This window comes from Manis pentadactyla, chromosome 5, assembly GCF_030020395.1.
Source record: "Manis pentadactyla isolate mManPen7 chromosome 5, mManPen7.hap1, whole genome shotgun sequence".
Classification (NCBI taxonomy): Eukaryota; Metazoa; Chordata; class Mammalia; order Pholidota; family Manidae; genus Manis; species Manis pentadactyla.
This window is the reverse complement of record NC_080023.1, coordinates 153,760,730-153,787,484: the sequence shown is the minus strand read 5'-3', so window position 1 is coordinate 153,787,484 and position 26,755 is coordinate 153,760,730. Positions and strand designations below refer to the sequence as shown.

At 40.7% G+C, this 26,755-nt stretch overlaps 1 protein-coding gene across 1 annotated transcript in view; it reads right to left on the bottom strand.

The window, feature by feature from the left end:
- The window catches only part of MAPRE1 (microtubule associated protein RP/EB family member 1), a 33,650-nt gene extending 7,292 nt beyond the window's left edge, over positions 1–26,358 (bottom strand). The window contains exons 1-5 of the mRNA XM_036924695.2: positions 26,205–26,358; positions 21,459–21,582; positions 11,590–11,735; positions 9,743–9,950; positions 617–738 (exon numbers count right to left, since the gene is read on the bottom strand). Coding sequence (XP_036780590.1) covers positions 617–738; positions 9,743–9,950; positions 11,590–11,735; positions 21,459–21,579 — 597 coding nt within the window. The 5' untranslated portion in view covers positions 21,580–21,582; positions 26,205–26,358. The remainder of the gene's footprint in view (positions 1–616; positions 739–9,742; positions 9,951–11,589; positions 11,736–21,458; positions 21,583–26,204) is intronic.
- Between the last annotated feature and the right edge of the window lie 397 nt (positions 26,359–26,755).

Genomic DNA, 26,755 nt, shown 5'->3' with positions numbered 1-26,755 from the left:
AATCCAGAGAATCACCCCAAAGCAAGCAAACAAAACTGTAAGAATTAGTGAGAAAATGTCTAAAAGTCTAAAATTTGTTATGATCCAGTGACCTCTGACAAGTACCTTCAGGTATTTAATCCTGAAGAAAACATGTCAAATCGCTGTCCTATTAAGAACAGAGGAATAGCATTTGAATAGAGATTTAACTTGAATCTCTACTGACCTAGGATTTCAACAGAGACCATGGAATCTTTTCTTTTTTAAATTATTATTTAGAAAGGAACTCTATCTTCTGTCAAAGCCAAAATTCAAGAGACACTCTCTGAATCCCACAAAACCCTGAAAGCATTCCAGAGACTTTCAAAAGGGTTCTTTTGTATGGGCATGTTTCCAAACAGACACCCGTTTCCATCACACTAATAGATCTCAGGAACTCCTGACTCCCTTTTCCACCTCTACCTCCATGCTCACTCCCCACACAGCCCCTGAAGTGTTCGCACATGTCATGAGGATTGCTTCAACAAGCAGACAAGGCAGGTCTTCCTACAAGAACCCAGACAGGCGCCCCCTGGTCAGTGCTGCAGGCATCCTTTCCCCAGAAGTGACTCCCATCTTGGACAGGGGAGGTGCCTACCTGCTGCATCAACTCAGCCGCTTCGTCATCCCCATTGCCCACACCAGGATTCTTTCGCACCACACCCGGGCCGGCCTTAGGGGTTGTAGTAGTTCTGTGTGTTGCAATGGGCCTCTGTGGAGCTGAGAGAGGAGCAGAGGTTTATTTAAGAGGAGAATTTTCAAGACAGAAAGAATCCACCAGACAGTAAGAGGAGGCTGTTAGCAACTGCCCTCCACAGCTATACAGTGAAGGGACCCAATGTTGAGAGCCAGCATGCAAGACAACACCCCCATGTCTGCCCAAAGTGGTTTTTTATCCCGACACCAGAGTTAAGTACCGATCTTAGTCACGATCATTTGTGCTGGGAGTAAGTCCTTCGCTGGGGTCTTTTTTCCGCTGGGGTGATTAGGGCTATCATCTGAAAGAGGCACAGTCATGCTGGTGCAGACAGATGATTTACCTTAACCCAGCTTCAACCCAATCCACAAACAGGGCAGCTTCACGGAGCACAGGCAAACTTCACGCCAGAAGTAAGCGCACAGTCCCAACTGCTGCTGGGTACACAGTTCCCCTTTGGAAGGGGGCTTCCTAATTTAGAACCCCGGGCTCTTTGGACCAGGAAGGAGGGTGGTAGACACCGTTCTTACCACTAATTTACTTCAAAATCCGTATCTTTTCCTTTCATTAAAAAAAAAAATCAACTTTATTGAAGTACAGCTTTCAAAATAAAAATGACGATTTCAGTGTATCAACCAAAGTATTCACCTGGTCACCAACACCATAATCGAGATACAGAGTATTTTTTCTGGCCTTATTGAGATGCAATTGACAAATAAAATTATATTTTTAAAGTGTACATCTTAGTGATTTGAATATACATACACACACAGTTTATTACCATTGAGTTAACACATCCGTCACCTCACATATTTACCTTTTTTTGTTGAGAACACAAGTACTCTCAGCATATCTCAACTATACAGTACAGTACTACTATCTAGAGTCACCATGTTATACATTAGACACTTAGATTTTATGGCTTTATTTATCTTATAACTGGAAGTTTGCCAACTTTCACCAACCTTCCCTATTTCCCCCAACCCCCCAATCCCTAGCAACTGTCCCTTTCTACTCTCTGTTCTATGAATTCCATATATAAGTGATATCATGCAGTATTTCAAAACACATACCTTGCTCACCTTTTAGAAGGTGTTCACAAGGATTAGGAGAGAAAAGCAACACTGTGACTAGGAAAATTACAGACTTCTTTCAGTAGTAATAGCCAAAAGCAGACAGACAAGGAAAAAGTAGTACAGGCATCAATCTATCTATCAGTTAAAACAATCAAAAGTAACCAAGGATGGGCTACCTCAAGGGAAATGTATCATTCACTTTATTCATTCATTCAGCAATTATTTTGTAAGGCTCATACATTATGCCAGGCTTAGAAAACTGGTCTTCCTAACACCCCAAACTATTCAATAACCATAAGGCCTTTCACCCACAGTTACAGGCATTTCCTCTGGATAATCTCTAGTACAAGTTTCTCTCAAAAACTAAATGCTTAATGCAAGTCTCCACTTGCCTGTTAGCAGCATCTGAAATATGAAATGCACAGGGTTACCTAGGCAGTTTCCCATTGTAAGAAGCTAAGGAACAAAAGTACTCAATTTGGAGAAATCAGAACCCTCATAATACTCTGCTGATGGGAATGTAAAATGATGCCGCCACTTCAGAAAACTAACAGTTCTCCAAAAGGTAAACAGCTACCATACAACCCAAGAATTCTGCTCCAAAAATATATACTCTTGAATATATTATACACAAAAGAAAGAAAAACACATGTCAGTGCAGAAACTTGCATAGCAATGTTTACAGCAGCATTATTCATATTAGCTAAAAAGTGTAAAAAGCCCAAATAACCATCAGCTGATGAATAAAATGTGCTATAGCCATGCAGTGGAATATTATTTAGCTGTTAAAAGGAATCAAGTACTGCTACATGCTTTCAGGGTGAACCCTGAATAAATGATGCTATTTGAAAGAAGCCAGACACAAAGGCCACATATTCTATGATCCCATTTATATGAAAATGTTCAGAATAGGTAAATCTATAGACAGAAAGTGGATTACTGATTTCCTAGGGCTGGGGGTTGGGGAAGGGGAGCAGCGGGAAAATGGGAAATGACTGCTATTGACATAAACGAGGTCTTTTTTGGGGGGTAATGAAAATGATCTAAAATTGATCATGGTGATAGCTGAGCACACCTGTGAATATACTAAAAGCCATTCAAGTGTACACTTTAAAAGGGTAAATTGTATGGCAAGTAAACCCTATCACAGTAAAGCTATGAAAATGTAAGTCAGGGACGGAGCCAAGATGGCGGCGTGAGTAGGACAGCAGGAATCTCCTCCCAAAAACATATATATTACTGAAAATACAACAAATACAACTATCCTAAAAGAGAGACCAGAAGATACAGGACAACAGCCAAGCTACATCTACACCTGCGAGAGCACAGCACCTCACAAAGGGGGTAAGATACAAGCCGCAGCCTGGCACAACCTGAGCACCCCTCACCCCAGCTCCAGGCAGGAGGAGAGGAGTCGGAGTGGGAGGGAGAGGGAGCAAGCAACTGCTAAATACGCACTGGGAGCACAGACACACAGTGTATGGTGTGCTGGATACCAGGGAAACAGGACAGTAAAACCTGTGAGCAGGTCCCCACAGCCAGCGCCCTTGGGATGAAGAAAAGTGAGTACTTTTTGAAAGTCTTAAAGGGACTGAGGCCTCGCAGCTGGAAGGAAACATCCCGGAGCACACAGTCCAGCAGCTGGGAGTTCCAGGGAACTCCGGGTGCCCTAACCTTCTAGGCGGCAGTGCAGCTCTGAGACCCCTCACGGCGATAAACAGCCCCCCACCCGTTCCCCCTCCAGCACAGTCCCGCAGCAGCTTGAAAGCGGCCACACCCACAGCAACCGCGCAGGGAGCTTCCTCCATAGCGGCCGGGCAAGAATCAGAGACCCCAACTGCGTGCAACTGCCCAACACAAGCCGCTAGGGGTCGCCATTGTCCCAGGCAAGAAAGGCCAGGGGCAAGAGGAAAGGGTCCTGGTTCTCTCAGCTTATCACTGCAAGTTTCGACATGAAAAGGCAGAAAAATCTGATCCAGACCAGACTAACCCAGGCAACCACCCCTGAGAAGGAATCTGGGGAGACAGATTAAACCAATCTTCCTGAAAAAGAATTTGAAATAAGAGTCATGCTGATGGACTTGCAGAGAAATATGCAAGAGCTAAGGGATGAAGTCAGGAGGGAGATTACAGAAGTAAAACAATCTCTGGAAGGACTTAAAAGCAGAATGGACAAGATGCAAGAGGCCATTAATGGACTAGAAACCAGAGAACAGGAATGCAGAGAAGCTGACACAGAGAGAGATAAAAGGATCTCCAGGAATGAAAGAATATGAAGAGAACGGTGTGACCAATCGACACGGAAAAATATCCACATTATAGGAGTACCAGAAGAAGAAGAGAGAGAAAAAGGGATAGAAAGTGTCTTTGAGGAAATACTTGCTGAAAACTTCCCCAAACTGGGGGAGGAAATGGCCTCTCAGACCACAGAAACACACAGAACTCCCATGACAAGGGACCCAAGGAGGACAACACCAAGACACATAATAATTAAAATTGCAAAGATCAAGGACAAGGACAGAGTATTAAAGGCAGCCAGAGAGAAAAAAAAGGTCACCTACAAAGGAAAACCCATTAGGCTATCATAAGACTTCTCAACAGAAACCTTACAGGCCATTAGAGAATGGCATGATATGTTTAATGCAATGAAACAGAAGGGCGTTGAACCAAGGATACTGTATCCAGCACGATTATCATTTAAATATGATGGAGGGATTAAACAATTCCCAGACAAACAAAAGTTGAGGGAATTTGCCTCCCACAAACTACCTCTACAGGGTATTTTAGAGGGACTGCTCTAGGTAGAAGCACTCCTAAAAAGAGCACAGAACAAAACACCCAATATATGAAGAAAGGAGGAGGAGGAATAAGAAGGGAGAGAAATAAAGAATCATCAGACAGTGTTTAAAATAGCTCAATAAGCGAGTTAAGTTAGACAGTAAGATAGTAAAGAAGCTAACTCTGAACCTTTGGTAACCACGAACCTAAAGCCTGCAATGGCAATAAGTGCATATCTTTCAATAAGCACCCTAAATGTAAATGGACTGAATGCACCAATCAAAAGACACAGAGTAATAGAATGGATAAAAAAGCAAGACCCATCTATATGCTGCTTACAAGAGACTCACCTCAAACCCAAAGACATGCACAGACTAAAAGTCAAGGGATGGAAAACAATATTTCATGCAAACAACAGGTAGAGAAAAGCAGGTGTTGCAGTACTAGTATCAGACAAAATAGACTTCAAAACAAAGAAAGTAACAAGAGACAAAGAAGGACATTACATAATGATAAACAGGTCAGTCTAACAAGAGGACATCACCTTTATAAATATATATGCACCCAATACAGGAGCACCAGCATATGTGAAACAAATACTAACAGAACTAAAGGGGGAAATAGAATGCAACGCATTCATTTTGGGAGACTTCAACACATCACTCACCCCAAAGGACAGATACACCAAACAGAAAATAAGTAAGGACACAGAGGCACTGAACAACACGCTAGAACAGATGGACCTAATAGACATCTACAGAACTCTACATCCAAAAGCAACAGATATACATTCTTCTCAAGTGCACATGGAACATTCTCCAGAATAGACCACATATTAGGCCACAAAAAGAGCCTCAGTAAATTCAAAAAGACTGAAATCCTACCAACCAACTTTTGAGACTACAAAGGTATAAAACTAGAAATAAATTGTACAAAGAAAGCAAAAAGGCTCACAAACACATGGAGGCTTAACAATATGCTCCTAAATAATCAATGGATCAACAACCAAATTAAATTAGAGATCAAGCAATATATGGAAACATATGACAACAACACAAAGCCCCAACTTCTGTGGGACGCAGCAAAAGCAGTCTTAAGAGGAAAGTACACAGCAATCCAGGCAAACTTAAAGAGGGAAGAACAATCCCAAATGAATAGTCTAATGTCACAATTATCGAAATTGGAAAAAGAAGAACAAATGAGGCCTAAGGTCAGCAGAAGGAGGGACATAATAAAGATCAGAGAAGAAATAAATAAAATAGAGAAGAATAAAACAATAGAAAAAAAAATCAATGAAACCAGGAACTGGTTCTTTGAGAGAATAAACAAAATAGATAAGCCTCTAGCCAGACTTATTAAGAGAAAAAGAGAATCAACACACATCAACAGAATCAGAAACAAGAAAGGAAACATCACGACAGACCCCACAGAAATACAAAGAATTATTAGAGAATACTATGAAAACCTATATGCTAACAAGCTGGAAAACCTAGAAGAAATGGACAACTTCCTAGAAAAATACAACCTTCCAAGACTGACCCAGAAAGAAACAGAAAATCTAAACAGACCAATTACCAGCAACGAAATTGAAGCAGTAATCAAAAAACTACCCAAGAACAAAACACCCAGGCCAGATGAATTTACCTCGGAATTTTATCAGACATAGAGAGAAGACATAATACCCATTCTCCTTAAAGTTTTCCAATAGAAGAGGAGGAAATACTCCCAAACTCATTCTATGAAGCCAACATCACCCTAATACCAAAACCAGGCAAAGACCCCACCAAAAAAGAAAACTACAGACCAATATCCCTGATGAATGTAGATGCAAAAATACCCAACAAAATATTAGCAGACCGAATTCAAAAATTCATCAAAAGGATCATACACCATGACCAAGTGGAATTCACCCCAGGGATGCATGGATGGTACAATATTCGAAAATCTTATCAACATCATCCACCACATAAACAAAAAAGGATAAAAACCACATAATCATCTCCATAGATACTGAAAAAACATTCAACAAAATTCAACATCCATTCATGATAAAAACTCTCAACAAAATGGGTATAGAGGGCAAGTACCTCAACATAATAAAGGCCATATATGATAAACCCGCAGCCAACATCATACTGAACAGAGAGAAGTTGAAAGCTTTTCCTCTGAGATCAGGAACAAGACAGGGATGCCCACTCTCCCCAGTGTTATTCAACATAGTACTGGAGGTCCTAGCCACAGCAATTAGACAAAGCAAAGAAATACAAGGAATCCAGATTGGTAAAGAAGAAGTTAAACTGTCACTATTTGCAGATGACATGATACTGTACATAAAAAACCCTAAAGACTCCACTGCAAAACTACTAGAACTAATATCGGAATTCAGCAAAGTTGCAGGGTACAAAATTAACACACAGAAATCTGTGGCTTTCCTATACACTAACAATGAACTAATAGAAAGAAAAATCAGGAAAACAATTCCATCCACAATAGCATCAAAAAGAATAAAATACCTAGGAATAAACCTAACCAAGGAAGCGAAAGACCTATACCCTGAAAATTACAAGACACTCTTAAGAGAAATTAAAGAGGACACTAACAAATGGAAACTCATCCCATGCTCATGGCTAGGAAGAATTAATAACATCAAAATGGCCATCCTGCCCAAAGCAATATAAAGATTCGATGCAATCCCTATCAAATTACCAACAGCATTCTGCAATGAACTGGAACAAATAGTTCAAAAATTCATATGGAACCATCAAAGACCCCGAATAGCCAAAGTAATCCTGAGAAGGAAGAATAAAGTGGGGGGATCTCGCTCCCCAACATCAAGCTCTACTACAAAGCCACAGTAATCAAGACAATTTGGTACTGGCACAAGAACAGACCCACAGACCAGTGGAACAGAATAGAGACTCCAAACATTAACCCAAACATATATGGGCAATTAATATATGATAAAGGAGCCATGGACTTACAATGGCGAAATGACAGTCTCTTCAACAGATGGTGCTGGCAAAACTGGACAGCTACATGTAAGAGAATGAAACTGGATCACTGTCAAACCCCATACACAAAAGTAAATTTGAAATGGATCAAAGACCTGAATGTAAGTCATGAAACCATAAAACTCTGAGAAAAAAACATAGGCAAAAATCTCTTAGACATAAACATGAGTGACTTCCTCATGAACATATCTCCCCGGGCAAGGGAAACAAAAGCAAAAATGAACAAGTGGGACTATATCAAGCTGAAAAGCTTCTGTACAGCAAAGGACACAATCAATAGAACAAAAAGGTACCCTACAGTATGGGAGAACATATTTGTAAATGACAGACCCGATAAAGGGTTGACATCCAAAATACATAAACAGCTCATACTCCTCAACAAACAAAAAGCAAATAATCCAATTAAAAAATGGGCAGAGGAGCTGAATGGACAGTTCTCTAAAGAAGAAACTCAGACAGCCAACAGACACATGAAAAGATGCTCCACATTGCTTGTCATCAGAGAAATGCAAATTAAAACCACAATGAGATATCACCTCACAGCAGTAAGGATCACCACCATCCAAAAGACAAACAACAACAAATGTTGGTGAGGTTGTGGAGAAAGGGGAACCCTCCTACACTGCTGGTGGGAATGTAAATTAGTTCAACTGTTGTGGAAAGCAGTACGGAGGTTCCTCAAAATGCTTAAAATAGAAATACCATTTGACCCAGGAATTCCACTTCTAGGAATTTACCCTAAGAATGCAGCAGCCCAGTTTGAAAAAGACAGACGCACCCCTATGTTTATCACTGCGCTATTTACAATAGCCAAGAAATGGAAGCAACGTAATTGTCCATCAGTAGATGAACAGATAAAGAAGACGTGGTACATATACACAATGGAATATTATTCAGCCATAAGAAGAAAACAAATCCTACCATTTGCAACAACATGGATGGAGCCAGATGGTATTATGCTCAGTGAAATAAGCCAGGCAGAGAAAGACAAGTACCAAATGACTTCACTCTTATGTGGAATATAAGAACAAAGTAAAAACTGAAGGAACAAAACAGCAGCAGAATCATAGAACCCATGAATGGACTAATAGTTACCAAAGGGAAAGGGACTGGGGAGGGTGGGTGGGAAGGGAGGGATAAGGGTGGGGGGAAGAAAGGGGGCACCACAGTTAGCATGTATAATGTGTGTGGCGGGGTATGGGGCGGGCTCTACAACACAGAGAAGACAAGTAGTGATTTTACAGCATCTTACTACACTGATGGACAGTGACTGTGAAGGGCTATGTCAGGGGGACTTGGTGAAGTGGGGAGCCTAGTAAACATAATGTTCTTCATGTAACTGTAGATTAACGATACCAAAATAAAAATAAATAAAGATTTAAAAGTACTCAATGTTCCTCCCTCTACTTACCAGATGGATCAGCCTCTCTCTCTCTCAAGGTACTACGGGCCCTTAACTAATGTGCTTGCCACCTTCTGGGAAAGGAGTTAGCATCTGCAGAACATCCACCCTGCCCAAAGTCTACATATGTTCTATGAATATACTATTGCAAGCACATTTTGGGAAACCTACCAGTCCAAGACCTTTTTAGAGGTCTCTAAAAACAGCCTCCCAGATTCTGCTGACATCACAGCAGGCCAAAGCCACTTAGCAGCTGAAGTCCTAGGGTGGGCAGAGAAGCCGTAAGTAAGCACAGGAAGCTGGGATGCAGACAGAACGATGATGCAGAGAGCCAAGCGCAGTCCCTCAGAGACCCAGAAAGCTCCTTCTGCTCTACTTCCCATCCTAGGACCTTGTGAAATGTCCTTGTGTTCAAACTAAAGCTCTCTTTTATGTGAGCTAACCTGATTTCTATTATAGTGTTGGCAAAATTGTATATGGTAACTCATTCAGGCCTCTAGAAGAACCCTCAGGGGCAGGTACTGGAATTCCCATTTTATAGAGGAAGAAACTGTGGGCAGAGGTGGCATGGCTTACACAGGGTTACACCGACTTAGGAACAAACACAGCCCTGCCTAATGCCACAATCCATGCTCCTTCCTGCCAAGGGCTAAGTTTCTGCTCCTGGAGCTCCCTAAGACTAGGGCTACTCAAAAAATTCTGGTTGAATGTTGAATGAATGCTATTATTTGGAAATTGGTGTTTTTGTTTTGTTTTTTACCTGCAGTGCTAGAGCTGAGAGGTTTCTTCGGTTTGTTCAGAGCTGGAGCAACAAGGGAGGGAGCCACTGCAGTTTCTTGACCTTGTCTGGCAGCTACAGGGTCATAGTCTTTTCCATCATAGTTTGCATCAAAAAATTTCTTGAACCACTGAACGAACTCAAAATTGTCCTGAAACTTCCCTTTTACTAATTTGTCCACAGGAATTATCTGCAGAGAAATATCAACATTGTTTAGCCCAAAGCAAGAGGCTTTTGGCAAGCACCAAATGTATCCATGCATCAAATCGGTATAAAGCTCTGCCAAAAGGAGAAAAAATTATTTTAGAGGCAAGAACTTAGTAATAAGTGAGGAAGTTTATAAAGCAAGTTTCATTCAGTTGGCCTCCCACAGAGTACTTACACCTGCCAACTCCCCTCTAAGTCCATCACAAGGAAAGAGCCAAACACATCCTAAGATATGTCATTCCACTGGAAAGAGTCAAATCTCCCATGTAACCTGCATGGCCACAGTGCCTATCACAAAATGAAATCCAGAGCACAAACTAAGCACAAGTACCTACAAGGAACTGTGTTAAAGAAACTTCTGTCTTAAAAATATGTCAAGGACAGTTCCAGGATGGATTTCTACAAAATGCTGTTTTTCAAGTAATTCCACCCTATTAAAACATATTTTAAGGGGCCTGTAATTTGTCTGTATAAGAAAAACTGTTACTAGATAACACTTTAATCATTGGACTGGCCAAAGCTTAACTATCTTTCAACTCTTCAAGGATTCAAACTACGATGGTATTTCTATTAAAAAAAAAAAAATGCAATAATCTGAACTATACCCACTCCTCTGAGCAAATATAATTTTTAAAAATTCCTTTGTATGATACTGAAACATGTACAAACAAAACATTGTGTCTGGTACACACTTCTAAATAATCCAGGAGTACAGGGGACAGTATGGAAGTGTAACTGAAACAAAACTGGCTTAATAATCATTGAAGTACATGAGGGATCACTGTACTATTCTATTTTCATATACTTAAGATGTATTCCTAATTGAAAAAAATAAAATTCCATATAAAGAAAAATTACTATATATAATAAGCTACACCTAGTTTAAACTATGTCTGGTAACTAAGTGATATTATTATAATACAAATACTTATTTTATATATTATAGAGACAAAACTAAAATAAAAATAAGACTGACTTCAAAGTAAATTAAAACCAGATACACCAGAGCAAGATAATCAGGGAGTGATTACAAGCTTTACTAGAAAAATGGTTCCCCCCCAAAATGGCTTAAAAGGATAAACCTTTCTAATGGGGGTAGAGGGGAGAGAAACTGCTTTATTTTGCAATAATCTATTATCTCCTAAAACAGAGATAATATTTTTGCTAATGAACCCTAGTGCACCTTGTTTCTGGTAACTTCAAATACCCTGGGGGCAAGAGGGAACTTCCTAACACCTATCAAGGACTGTCCCTGTCCCTTGTTATAAAAAGCAAGTATTTCTAGAATCCTCTCTATTAGAACTACTTATTCTACCATATAGTATGCTTTACAGAAGTAAATCCATAGATTAAAAGAGTTAGATCTCAGACTAACAGAGATTAAACAGTATTATGTTAAAAAAAAAAAAAAAGATGAGTAAAGAGTTACAGGTTGAGTCTTCCCAAAACTACTAACTTTAAAATGGAGAAAAGGACAGCAAGGGAACTAGAGGTAGGAGGGAAGAGGGAAACTTTGCTTCCAGTAAATTCTCTGTTAACTAGAGAAAAGATAACTATATAAATTGGGTCAATACCAGTATCTTTAATAACCATTACCAACCTAGGTAAAGAATAAAACTTACTTTGTCAACACCCATCCTCTTAAAACCTGCTTGTAGTATTTTGAAGTTTTGGATGTATTCATGTTCTAGCTTAGCTTGGAATTTCACTTTCTTTAAGGCAATGGAGCCAGGGAAGAGCATGTCCATAAACTGACAATAGGCAGCTCCTAAATGAACAAGAAAAACAAAAAACAAAAAAATTAAACACACATTAGGTCATAATATGCTACTACCAGAGAAGCAGGGAGAACTTTTACCCAAACCCACTTAACCCAAATACAATTAAGTTGTAAAGCAGACCTACAAAACCCAAAAGCTTCACCACTTACTTGACTTCGAAATCAGTATCTTCTAATCTATAACAGTACTGTGGTTTTACCTGATGAGTTCTACAACACCCTGGCAACTTGGAAGTCTTAGAGGAGAAAAGGAATGTTTCTATGAATTTTAAAAGTGTTTTTATAAAAAACAAGCATGACAATGAAATGACCTTTACAAAGAAAAATGAACGCCTAGAAGAGAAACAGAAATAACGCTGTCTGATTTTTCCACAAGGACATACCCTCTTCCCCACCTGCAGGAAAAGGAATTTCCCAACTATTTTAAAGATGCATTCTCTGACCTAGGTTAAAAAATGTCTTTTTCTAAGATATCTGTGTCCCTTGAGCTTTTTACATCTCTTAAAACTAAACTATCATTTTACAAAAAAAAGTTGAAGACATTTTTGTGTACCTCCATTAAAATTTTTTTAGTTTAAAGGCAACTATAGGAAATTATTGCATATATTTGATCCTATTTGCTCCCCAATTTCATTCTTTCTTCCCCTACTATATTCCTTCCTCCTCTACTGTATTTTTACATCCTCCACATTCCTTCCTCCTCGACTATATATATTTTTCCATCACCAACCTCAAGAAATGTTTTCTTGGCACTTATAACTTCCAATAACTTTATTTCTCTACTGCCCACTACACTGCACTGTTCTAAAACAGGGTAGGCATCACTGTGCATTTACTGTCCTTCCAGGGCTAATCTGCCAAAGGAACAAGGGAAGGAGGAAGGAAATCCAGGAACTAAGCAATAGGTGTTCTGCAGAACCTGAGACCACCATAATATGCATACAAGCACTATTGGAAATATTGTAGGTTGGTTCCAGACCATTGCGATAAAGCAAATATTGCAATAAAGCCAGTCAAATAATTCTTTTGGTTTTCTGGTGCCTATAAAAGTTATGTATATATTATACTGTAGTCTATTAAGTGTGCAATAGTATTGTCTAAAAAAACAATGAACATATTACATACAAATTAAAAAATACTTTATTGCCAAAAAATGCCAACCAACATCTGAGCTTTCAGTGAGTCATATATGACTGTCATGGATCACCACAACAAATATAATAATGGAAAACTTTGAAATACTGAGATTACCAAAATGCGACACAGAAACACTAAGTAAGCAAATGCTGTTGGAAAAGTGGCACCAACACACTTGTTCAATGCAGGGCTACTGCAAACCTTCAATTCTTAAAAAATGCAGTATCAGCAAAGCACAGTAAGACAATGTCATATGTCTGTATTCAACTTAGTTTAAATCAGGCCAAACTGGCTCCTGCCAGTTCTAGCACAAAGGCTGATGCCATCATTATTTTGGGGAAGAAGATGCAAAGAGAGCAAAAGCACTTCAGTGGCCAGAGTAACATTCTTAGTAGAAAGGAGCATCGGAAATTGAAAGCTTGATTTTTTTAGGTGGCTGATTTAATTACTCATCCAACAAAAACACACTGAGGGAATTCTATGTACCAGGCACTGAAGTAGCAATACTTACAATTTTAAAAATAAGGACACTAATAGCTTCCTAAATTCCAGAGGACAATGACCCAGTTTCTTTAACAAACTAATAGCAGGAAGAGGCCTGTTACATTTTGAAAAATGATTTAAAAGTCATAATTTACCAAGTGCAATGTATAGACCTTGGCTGTATTCTGACACATACAAATCAACTTCACACACACACACACACACACACACAGATAATCTATTAAGCATTAATACCTCCAGCACTGCTTTACACATGAAAGATATTTTTCTCAAATAGCAAAATAATATGCACTTACTAAATCCAGACTATTCTCAAGCAATCCATGGGACTTCCTGCTCAAGTCAACCAAAACCACTTGAAAGCAGCAGTCATCTGCTCCTCAGAAAAAACCTGCTTAAAGACTACTTTTTATTTTAGAGTTAGAAGAATCCTTAGAGCCATTATAAATTTTAAAACTGAGGATCAGAAACTGTGGCCCACGACCACAGAGACCAGACATCAAGCTTAGGATCAGACCCGCAGTGTCCTGACTCCCCTACCCACTGCTCTTTTCCAGTGCCATTATACACCCTCTTAGAATATCCTACAGTTGAATAAAGACGCATTTTCTTGGATGGGAGAAAAGATATACTGTGCACATTCTAACTGGCTGAAACAAAATTAACATATAAAGAAAAACATTTGGTTAGCCAGAGACAGGTAAGATTCCTCAAGGGAGGAACAACCTAAGACAGGCACAGTCGCAGGGGGGTCATCAGGTGAGAAATTGGGGATCAACAGAGGTGAGGCTTAGAACCTCACCCCCCTGTTCTGAGAGAAATCCTCTGCATACGTGGATGTTTTATTGCCCTTGTCTAGCTTGGATTAACACATAGTCTACAGGCACACACCTGATCATCTACATTTGCTCTCTTACAACACTAAACTATGTTTTCTACCTTTATCTTGTATCTACCTACCACTTCAGCATTTTATTAAAAATAATAATAATAAAGAGAGAAATGTGGTATCCACATATAAATCAAGTATAAAAATCAAATGAGTATTCATATTTGAACTGACTGCTTATAGTTCATAATGTATGAGCAAAACCGAAGGTTTCTGTGATGGCTGCCCTTGTACTGTTCACCATGTAAGAACTTATTCACTATGTAAGAATTTGTTCTCCATGTAAGAACTTGTTTGTTATGCCTCAGAAGATTGGAGACTGACGAAAATTAGGCTTGGGGTGGATTCATGATTGTGCATTGAGCATTGTCTCCCCTATACAGAATTTTATTGTTGTTAACAATCATTTGATCAATAAATATGAGAGATGCCCTCACAAAAAAGAAAAAAAAAATGTACACACTTCCAGTGGTAAAATAATAAGTAACCGGGATGTAATGAATATAGTCAAGATATTGTAACAGCTTGGTATGGTGATAGCTGGTACCTAGAATTGTCATGTATATAAATGTTGAATCACTATGTTGTACACCTGAAACTAATGTAATGTAATACTGTGTGTCAACTACCCTTCAATAAAAAAATAACTATCTACAAAAAACAAAAAAAACAAAAAAAAAAAACAAAAAAAAGAAAAACATTAAGACCTCACTAAAAATGGACAAAGCAATTGGACAATCCACAAAAGAACTGTAAATGGATAATAAACACACGAAAGTGTGGGGTCCAGCCTAAGGAAGTAATTTAAAAAAATATATAGGGCACAGATTTATACATGAAACTAAGTAACATTAACTTTATTCACAGGAGTAAAAAATTGAAACAACCTGTATGTCCAACAGTAGGAGCAATCAATTACATACATTTGAACATAACATCTGCCTGAGAGAATATTACACCAGCATTGAAAACACATTGTTTAGCTTTTTTGCGGGGGAAAAGCTCATGATTAAATAGTAGAAATAAGTCACATAAAGACAAATAATGTACAATTTCACTTATATGTGGAATGTAAAAACAAAATAAAATACACAGATAAAGAAAACAAATTGGTGGTTATCAGAGGGGAGGAGGCTGGGATGGGTAAAGAGGTGAAGGGGGTCAATTATATGGTAACAGATGATAGCCAGACTTAATTGCAGAGATCACTTTGTAGTGTATGTGAATACCAATTATGTTGTACACCTGAAACTAATATAATGTTACATATTAATTTTACCTCAGTAAAAAAGATTTAACATTCAGAGAAAAAGATAAAAAACCTATCTATGTCTTCACATATGTAAAAATATCCATCTTAATATTTATGCATAGAAAAAAACATATTAGGTTAACCACATGAAATTGTTTTGTAGATCAAAAATGACTGAAAAGTGGCCATCGCTGGGGGGCTGTATTGAATACTATTTTTTAAATATTCAATTACATACTATAGTGATTTACTTTTAAAATCAGAACACACAAAAAAGGTTAACGTTTAAAAGGAAAAAGTTTACCAGTTGCTGTTTACGAAAGCGCTGAAAACTCCTGGCCTATAAATGTCTCAACCGGGTACAGAACAGGTTAAAAAGGGGCCTTCCTTTCAGTCTCCACCTTAGTAACAGAGGCCCACAGAAAAGCAGGGCTGGAAAAGGACCCCTCTTAGATGGCCACTGACCCAAAGATCTGTGGCAGGAAACAAGACCACTTAATGTGGGGCTTGAGGATGCTGACAGACTTAGGGTAGGACCAGCTATCTCACTGCGTCAACTACCAAGTCTCTACTGACCACCACAGCCCCCCCACCAAATCTGTACCACAGGCAGAAAACACAAAACTAAGGCATAATGCAACACCTGCTCCAAAAGCATGCCATATCTCAAGTGCACTGGCTCTCAGCCCTTTCAGGTCAAGGGTCCCTTGGAGAATGAGATGAAAGCTGCGGCCAACATTCTACACAGAATGTATGCTCTCCTATCAGAAAACTCCAGTTTAAGAACTCCCAATGTTCTAACACACGCACACAGCAAACACTATGACTATAAAATGTAAGAGTGTTCAGGCTTTAGGGAATAGGTGAGGCTTGAGTCATCTTAAAGGATGAATAAAATTTAGAAATAGAGGACAGTGAGGAGTCATTAATGCAGACATTAAAAGCAGCCTCAAGATATTTAACCTGGGAAAAATTATCTTATTTTAATTTTAAAGGCAGGAAGCAAAACTGTACAACACAAATGTGTTTGTATTTGTTATACACGGCAACAGACTGGAAACTTAATGTGTGCTAATAAGGGACTAATCCAGGGAAATTACATACTACTCAGCCATAAAAGACAATAAAGTGGCATATGATATCTGTATATAGAATACTCTCCAGAATATACAGTGTGATTAAACATATTGCCGTTGTATAAAAAGAAGGAAAAGAAGAAGGGGACTGTGGGGCATCATGATTGGTACACATGGTGTGGGGGATCACGGGGAAGACAGTGTAGCACAGAGAAGACAAATAGGGACTCTATGGCATCTTACCACACTGATGGGCAGTGACTGCAATGGGGCGTGGGGAGGGACTCGATAATAAGGGTGAATGTAATAACCACACTGTTTTTCTTGTGAAACCTTCATAAGTGTTTATCAATGATACCTTAAAAGAAAAAAAAAACTATTATTTTAGGGAAACAAAATAATAAATAAATAAATAAATAAAAATAGAGGGAAAAAGAGAACACACACACAAAAAAAAATATGGATAGATGGATGTTTTTGCTTATACATACATACTCTCCCTCGAGGATACCCAGCTGGTTAACAACTGGTTGTTTCTGGGGTGGGAAACTGGGTGGTTGGTAGACAGGGGTTAAGAGGAAGATTTTTTACTGTTTTTATTTTATTTTGTTCTTTTTGAATTTTAAACAATTTTGAGACTTTGTTAGGCAAAAAGTAAAACCTATATATACAATGTCAATTTTTTAAAAATTATAGGAAAATACTGAAAGTACAGCTAAAATGAGTACCCTTGAGCAAGCTGTTTAACCTCTTGATACCTCAGTTTCTCCACCTATAAAATGGAGATGGGAGTCCCTACCTTCTGGTTACATATACAAAGGACTTTAGAAAGAGCCTGGCCCTGGTGAATGCTCAATAAAGCCATAATTAGGAGAAAAAATACAGCTGAAAGATAACAATGACCACCACTAACTTGTGACATTAAAGCAGAATATGGTTTTCTTCTTAATGTATTTCTATTAACAAAGACCTAAGTACTTATAATCAGAAGAAAGTAAGTTTCTTGTCCTTTGTTTTGCTTTAATTCAGGAAAATAAAATCAAGGAGGTACTTAAGAGTTAGGCAGAAATCTGAAGAGACAATTCCTTGAGCAGAGAAGTCACTCAATAAAAATGGTCTCATAGAAAAGGTGCAGACTCATGTGGTACAACGAGACAAGTGGGAGTGGGGCAGCTAGTGCCCAGTTAGGGGGCCACTGAGGCAGTAGTGAGCAAACTGAGAAGGGCTAGACCTGAAAGACTCCTCAGAAGACACACAGAACTTTGTGAATTTGCCCCAAAAGATGCTTCTCAAGCCTGGAACATTGGAAGAACAGTGGAATCATGTCCCAAAATGGAGGGTGTGGAAAAAAGAGCCAACCTGAATCGACAACAACGTGAGGGAGGCCTGGCCACACACTCTCAGAGCACCACAAGCAAGGCTGGCAGCTGTTCTACAGAGACACAAGGGTTGGCAGGGCCCCATAGTAAGCTGAGGAAAAAAGGAATTCTAGCATTTGCCTGGGAGTATGTGAATACCTCTTCTATCCTGTGCAGAACAGGAACTATGGAGGGGGCCAGGCTGGAGGGCAGAAGGAGGAGAGGAGGAGAAGCCAAGAACATTCAGTGGGGGCCACCCCCCATGCTGAGCCCTAGGGAAAGTGCAGAGGGGCCTGAATTTGGAGTGGAACAGAGGGAACAGAGGAATGGATGGTGAAAAGCAACCAGCATCCCCACTCTGGCACAAGCTCATCAAAATCATTCTGTGATCAGAGGTTTTTTCTTTGATGACTAGCTCGCCAAAATAGAGAGACAACGGAATGTAATGAATCGAAACCACCTGCCAACTCTGTCACTGAAGAGTTATCCTCTCCACATCTCAACACAAGAGCTAAGCAAAGGCTTGTTTTCTGTTGAGGGACAGGGAGCTCACAATGCTGACAAAACTCAGCCATTTCACAGGCAGCCAGCTCATTACTAGTGTTGTGCTCTTTTGCCCTCTCAAGGGAAATGTCTATTCCTACCTTGCAAAGCTTGTATCTGGTAGAGAATTCTGGTCAGCCTGATCCTTTGCTCATCGGAGATAAGAACAGGAGGGGCCAGACACCAGTGTTAAAGGCGACTGGGATTCTCCTTGGCCCTCAGTAAACACAAGATATGAGGAGCTTCACTTTCTGACACGAATCCCCCCGCAGCAGGCCTTCAGGGGCGCAGTATCTGCAGCTCATCCTGTTTGGTCTCGTACTGGAAGCCGAGACCTAGTTTTCTAAACACCAATGTGAAACACAATTCAACCACCTACACGCTCTGAGAGAAGCCCTACACAACTCTCAGGAAGTGCACTAGCTATGAATGAATAAGTTTGTTTACAAATCTCCGCTAACCATCCTGCCCTTACCACTTTCTACTGGGGAAAAGCACTTTATCTAGGAATAGAAAAAGGACAAGTAGCAAGCAAAACTGAAACTCTTCACAGAGTTCTTAATGAGATATCACTGTTATTAATTACACGTACTTTTTACACTTGCTTAATTCTCTTCCAAATGCTTCTTTAAAAAAGACAGAACATGTACACAGCAGAAAGAGTGTGGGCTAACAGGTCAGAGATCTAGGTTCAAAACCAGGCTCTGTACTGCATAAGCTGTGCCCCACGGGCAGTTTCCTCACCTGTAAAACAAGGATGTGCCCTCCCTCAAGAGACCTACACTCGCCTCCAGGTCTGGCACAGAATCTGTACATGAGAGCTGTTTTTACAGATGACTCTTACAGTAGCCCAAGAGGTGAGCCAGGTCCTACTACCCCACTTTATGGACGTGGAACTAGACTATCAAGGGACTCATCCAGAGTCACAGGACTCAGAGCAGACTGGAGTCTTTTTGTGCCCATCCTGACTGTCCATGACAGCTCCATGTCTGAGGTAAATCTGGAGCCAGATCAGCACATGTACAACTTACCCACACATGAAAAGAGATCTCATTTTCCAATTAACTAAGTGAAATATATATTGGAAGGTATTTATAGAGAGAGGTAAATTTTAGGGAGAAACTGCTATTGAAAAACCTGGCTCCAATGAAGACTCAGATGATCTCATCCCCACATTAGTCATAAATCATGGGGCAAACAAGTGCTTTAAAGGCCTCAAACAAATGCGGATGTGGTGATGAAACTGAGGAACTAATAGAAAATGGGGGAAAGCAGCACAGATCTGAGGCTAACAACCCATGCCTACGACTAACCTGTGCCCACCACAACTCAGTAACTAATGCCTAATAGGCAAGACTCTTGGGCACCCCTGCTTCACTGTACAACTTCACATGGAGCCTCCCTCTAACCGTCTGTGAAACCGAGATGAACCCTCATAAGGAAAATGACAAGAGGAGCAAGTGAAACTAAGGCCAAGTCAAGGACCCAGTTATAAAATAAAGAAGTACAGAAGCTGACATGGCACCAGCTGGTAAAGGAAAAGTCTGGAGAATGAGCAGGGTACAGGGGTCAAAGAGTATGGGCTCTTGATTTGAACAAAGTGAACATTTGGTCTCAATTCTGTAATAGATTATATAACCCTGGACTTCTTACTCAATTCTCTAAGTCCATTTCCTCATCTATAAAATGGGATTAATAAACATCCCTACTTCAGGGAGGTACAGTGAGAATTAAATGAAGAGATACTTAAGAAATACTTAGATGACCTTGGCACACAAATGTTCAATTAAATAACTGTTACTCTTATTACTAAGAGAAGCTGAGGTTCTAATTATCCCACAAACAAGGTAAGAATTTAAGGAGCAGCCAGGTACGTATCTTCTCCTTCTGTTTCTTGATCTCACCTTCTATCTATGGTAAATCCAGTTTTGAATACCCTGACACATTCTGTAACACGTGAAGACAGTCAGGGGCAGTCAGGAGAACTCTCAAAAGCTAAGACAGGAAGTCTTTAGAGGAAGTAGAAACTGATAACACCTTAATGAAAAATAATTATCAAGAGGCTGAAGTTCATACCCTTTGATCTAGTAATTCTATTTCTAGGTGTCACTGAGGAAATAAACAGTGTTAATAAAACGTCAAAGGATGCTCAACCAGCCATCATTCACAATGGAAAAATTAGAAACCTCAATGTCCAAACAAGTGGGATGATATTCAACAACTCCAGTATATCCATAGAAAAAAACAGTATAGAGCCATTAAAAATAAGTATTTCCAAGACAGTGACTGACACTAAGGAATACCCACAATATAATGTTAAGTGGAAAAAGCTGGTATATGATACAAATAGAAGTATGTATGTGCATCGAAAAGTGAAAGAAAACATAAAACAGTGGCTTTCTCTGCATAACGGAACTACTGGAATTTTATTTTTATCTTTCTGGTTTTCTAAATGTTACATAATTACTAAATGCAGAAACAGAACATGTTTTTTTTCTTCTTTTAAATCATCACCTCACTGCCAATTCTTATTAATAACAGTAGTTCGATAAAATTGCAGCTGAAATAGATTTATTCTGAAGACTCTGGTCCTGTGCTACGTGGGAAGAAGAAATGCCACTGATAAACTAATACAGAACTAGAAAAATTACAATTATTGTCCTCAAAACATTTCATATCTGGATGCACAAGAGTGCAGAGGGAGCAGCTGGAGTTAAGCTGCAGGCCTCAGAATACAGTGTCTGCAACAGGAGATGGTGGACACACAGGCCAGAAGCATGTCATTTTTAAGCACAGTTCCTCTCAGAAGTGGAAGTGGGGAGGGGCTGAAAGGAAGAAATAGGGTAGCCCTAATAGAACCTGAACATGAAGCTTTTGCAGTCAGACAGGGACCTGCACATTCCTGAAGGACCTGCAGGCTTTCCTGGAAAAGTGGTAGTGGATTTCTCTTACCTGAGCACAACTGTTCGATCTTTGTCAGATTCAACTGCAGAGACTCATTGATCCAGGCCAGCATGTCATGTCGACTTAGATTATCACTGGTGACTGACGTTGAGTATACGTTCACTGCCATCTTCTACAGCATGTGAGGAAAAGAGATGGGCTCGTATTATTAGGCATGCAAGGGAGAGCAAGCGTTTTCTGGAGAGTCACCCAAAGCAGACCTGGGGGAACACTTAATTTTTAACCCTAGCCTTCTTCCCCAAGAGGCCAAATCAGGGATACTAGGATTCCAGTCATGAGTCTGGATTTCCACACGTAAACATGACCTGAAATGAACTGCCGAACACCAACAAGCCTAAAATTTAGGATTCATTTTAATGCAATTGGTATCAAATTTTAAGCTACAAGAGGCACAAAATAAAGGGATGATTAAGTGCTTTATGAAGGGAGGCTGATGAACAAACAAGAATATCCTCTGTTTAGAAAGTGTTAGTCCATTAACATAACAAATATTTACATCAGCTTTCTTCAGATGATAGGCTTTTTATTAATTCCTCTTTATAGTTTTCACTGTTTTCCAGATTTTCTTTAAGGACTGTATCTACTTTTATAACAAAAGAGTAAATAAACTTTTCAATAACCTATGTACTACAAAGGTGGTGTTACATTATTTTAGTCAAGAGTCCTTGGTATTAATTGTCTGCTGAACCACGTGGGGACAGGGGGACATCTAAGGGCCTACTAAGTAGCAGGAGTTTCACAAACACTTATCATTTAACCCTGACAACTCTCTGCAAGTTCACTTTATTCTCCTCATTTTACAGATGATGAAAGAGAAACTCAACATAGAAACCCTGGAAATTGGTAGCCAAGAATGTCCAGACCCATCATCCACAATCTTCCGCAGGAAATGTTGTCCCTCACCCTTCTGCCAAGCTTTAAAATTCGAAACACACATACAAGAACACATTAACTTAAAATGCTATTAAATGTGGACACCACTGTCATTCTCACTCAGTCAACCAATGTTTACCAAGCACTGTTCTAGGCACTGGGAAACAGATAAGCAGGAGAGACAAGTAAAAAGGGAGTTTACATTCATATTCTAGTAGTAGTAGTCTGCCACTGACCAAATACACAAATGTCGTGTCACATGGACCATTCAGACAATGGTCAGGGAAAGCCTCTCTGAGTGGGCACCTGAGCTTAAGAATCAGAAGGAAGGAGTCCCATGGAGATCTGGAAGAAGGAAGGGTAGCTACAGTCCAGGGAGCAAGAGGGAGAGCAGGACACAAGTGAAGCAGCTAGATTTTATGAGAACTCTGCAGGCCATGGAAAAGAGTTTCAATTTTATTCTCTAACTGTTAATCCGTTGTAGGATTTAAATGGGGTAAAATCACACTCTCATTTATGTTTGAAAAAGGTCACCTTGACTGCTGGTAAAGCACAGACAATGGGAAAGGAAGATTCAAGCAGTATGTCATAAGGACAGGCTAATCCAGATCCAAAGGAAATCCCGGGCAATTACCATGAGTACACACAACTATAAAACAGTGGATTTCATAATGATCTTTGACAGTTATAATCTTCCTCATTTCTTGAGATATCAATATTACAATGGGGGTGGGAGGGAAACTCAGAATAAGTCTGGAAACACTGTAAGACCCCATGCACTCTAGTGTCACTTCATTCCCTCCAGGTGATTGGGTGCCAAGTGGTATTTCCACACCATCTCCTGCTCTATGATGTTGTAAACTTCCTAAGCCACATAAATACAGAACGTGAGAGCTGCAAGAGATCAAGATCTACCCATCCAATCCCCGTTTTATGAGCAGGGAGACTAGGGTCTGGAAAATTAAATTACTTCTCAGGTCTGTGCCCTCACATCCCACATTCCCCACAGCCCTTCACACAGTGCCTTGCACACAGTGAGCACTCAGTAAGTGCTATGTTTTCAGACTGACAGGACAGTGTCAGAGAGAGAAAAATGTATTATGTAAACTTTTCTCAGAAAGCAAACCGTCAACACTCTTACATCCTTTAACTCAGATGATAAAACTGTTATACAAGAAAGCCAACACAATTTAGTTCCTGACTCCTCTAGGAAATTAATCCCTTTGTTCCCACAGCACTTCATTCAAACTTCTATGATAGGCATTATCACAATGGATTGTTATTATGTCTTCATTTCTGGATCATTCCCAGGCTAGATTTGGCCAGGAGGCAATTTGCTCTATGCAAAGAGCTGAGGATTTCAAGCCAGGAGGAGGACCAAGGTTTGAACAGCAGGATATAAAAGAATACTCTTTTAGTTGTATGACCTTGGGCAAGTTAACCTCAATATACCTCAGTTATCTTATGAGTCAATGCCACCTGTGTGAAAATTAAAAGGTGAGGTTAAAATGAGATAAGGTAAAATAAAATACCTGGCATGGCATCTAATACATACAGGTATTAAACTAACAAGGTCCAGGTAGTGAGGGACCTTGTCTCATCCTATCTCCTGTACCAAAAACAGTGCTAAGACCTGCATCTCTCACACAGATCCATTTAACAGCCTTCAAATTAGTCTCACTGGCTCAGTTTGTTCTTATACAGCAGCCAGACTGAATTTTCTGAATCACAAAACAGATCAGTGTCTCCCATTTAAAATCCCTGAATAAATAAATAAATGAAATGCATACTGTGTGCAAAATCCTATTAGCAGGTACCAAGGAAAGACATATCCAAACAAAAAACCAGTTGAACACTTGTAATCTATTTTGACAACAATCATGCATAAATTGGGTTTTGTATGTGTCATGCTACCATAAATGTAAGCATCTGGTTAAGCCACGTGTGTCTCCTGACTGCACCCTAGCTCAGAAAATGTTAACAGCCTTTCATCATCATATAATTTAAAACTCTTTCATTAGCAGTACATTAATACCTGGTCCCATGTGCTCGGAACACTCCACAGTCACTGAATACATGAGGTTAGGCACCCTGTGGAAGTGCAATAAACATCCACTGACTCAACCAATTAATTGGTCTTCCAGGCAGTCAAAACAGAATCTAGTTCTCAGAGCTAGAGCTACAGCCAGCTACAGCTCACTCTTCCTTCATACGTATTTCACTACTTGGACTCAATGGAAGACCCCCACGACTACCATGCAAACCTCACCCTTAAAAGGTCCTCGGATCCTTGATCCCGGTTTCTTCTGCCTTGAAAAAGCTCTCTCTTGCCTCTCCAGGTATTTCTCCTCCTTCAGACTTTCTTCTACCAGGTTCCCAAACCCATTCTTATTCAATGATGGCTGAATATTACTCTCATATTACACCATATTACTTTCAAGGCACCATATTGAGCCTTAAGGAAAGAGAGGATAGGAGATGCCACCAGAAAAAGCAATGCAACCTTGCATAAACTCACCTTTCTGGATCACAAATGGCTCATCAATAGACAGTGAATAGTATCTTCTGCGTAAGGTGGTGGTGAGAATTAAATGAGGATCTACGTGAAAATACTTCAGTGAAAAACACATCATGTCCTCAGCTTCCCTATGTGCCAGAAACTGTGCTAGGCACTTTGACACACCATGACAAAGGGGCACAATGGAAAGAAAAATGCTCTCTGGCTCTGGACCTCAGAGAGGCAGAGTAATACAGAGGTTAAGAGCCTGGACTCAGGAGTCACATAGGTTCTGCCACTTGCTGGAGAGCATAAAGCAAATCACTTCCCTCTCAGTCTGTCCCTTCATTCATAAAATGAAGATAGTATCTCTTAGAGATAGTGTGGTATTAAATAATATGCCACATCAACCATTTAACACAATGCCTGGCATATAGCAAATGCCCAATCAGCAAACAATTGCTGATTACTACTCTTTGAGACTTTCCATCACAGAGATGAATATGGGCCTGGTGTACCTTCCTCAGGATCCTCAACACCAAAATAGGACAGAGCAAAGCACCCCAGGGCAGCTGCGAAGCAGGGACTGGGGAAGCCTTGTTCCTATCACCCTGTTATAGTCTTCCCAGTAATTATGTGGAATTATCTTGTTTATGTATTCACTTTCTTATTTCCTATTCGTATTCCCACCACAATACAGACTTCTAGAAAGCAGGCCTCCTGCTACCAGGTTATTGCCAGGGCTTAACACTGTGCCTAGAACTTGGTAAACGCTCCACAAGTACCCGACGAAGAAAGGACGGACCCCAACGAGTGGCGTACATTCTGCGCACACCGCAGCAAGAGCTTTCTGTTTCTAGCAGTATCATCTTCCTTCTTTAAAGAACTGGGGCCCAGAGAGGTTAAAGCACCTGCCCAAGGTCGCACAGCAAGGAATCAAACCCAGGTCCGAATCCAAAACCTGAACTCTTAACCATCAGGCGACACCGCCTCCTACAGCGGGGGCCCCCAAAACTCCCAGTGGGACCCACTTCAACCACACACCCCCTACCCGTACCGGACCCGCCCGGAAGGTTCCGTCACTTCTGTCCGGGTTCCACACCTCCGCTGTGGCCCAGAAGCCCCCACGCTGCCGAGAGGCAGCCCCCACTTCCGGCCCGAGGCCCCGCCCCCGGCAGAGTGGAGCGCGCGCCCCCAGCCCGCGCGCGCCGGGTCAGGGCCCCTCCCTTCCCCCCACCCGGCCCAAACCGTATAGCCTTGGGGAGTGGCCCAAGCATTGCCCGAAGGGCCCGCAGGCGCCTGCCCGGCCCGAGGCCCACTGGGCCGCCCCCCGGCCGCCGCCTAGTGTTCGCTAGCCGGCTCACCGGTTCTTGGCGGGACGGCGTCCACTGCCTGCGCCTGGCTCCGGTTCCGTCTTCGTCTCGTTCAAACCGCTCGACCCCGCCCGCCCGGTCGCACGATGACCTCACACGCACCCCCTCGTTACGCGCTGACGTTAAGGCTCGTCATCGCCCGCTGGCTCCCTTTATAGAGAGGGACTCCAGCCCCCGCTCCAGGGACGGAGTCCGGCCTTTGATTGACAGCTGAGATGTCCAAGGGGCGGGACACCGACTGCCGGAGAGATGCGACCACGTGGCGTGTCGCGGCCAATGAGATTTCGCCTCAGGCAGGATATGACTCCACCTAGAAGGCGGGTTCTCCACCCAGCGGTTACAAATTCTCCACCCAGTAGCCAAAGAACAGGTTTTACAATGAATTTCTACAAAAATGGTTATTGGGTAATAACGATACTTGAGAGGCGCTGAGGAAAGACTTAAAAGTAACCTTAGAAACATTCTGCGACCACTCTATAATGATCCGGTAATTTCATCATCCGTTTATTTTCTTCCTAGCACAGGTCATCTTGTTTATGCCT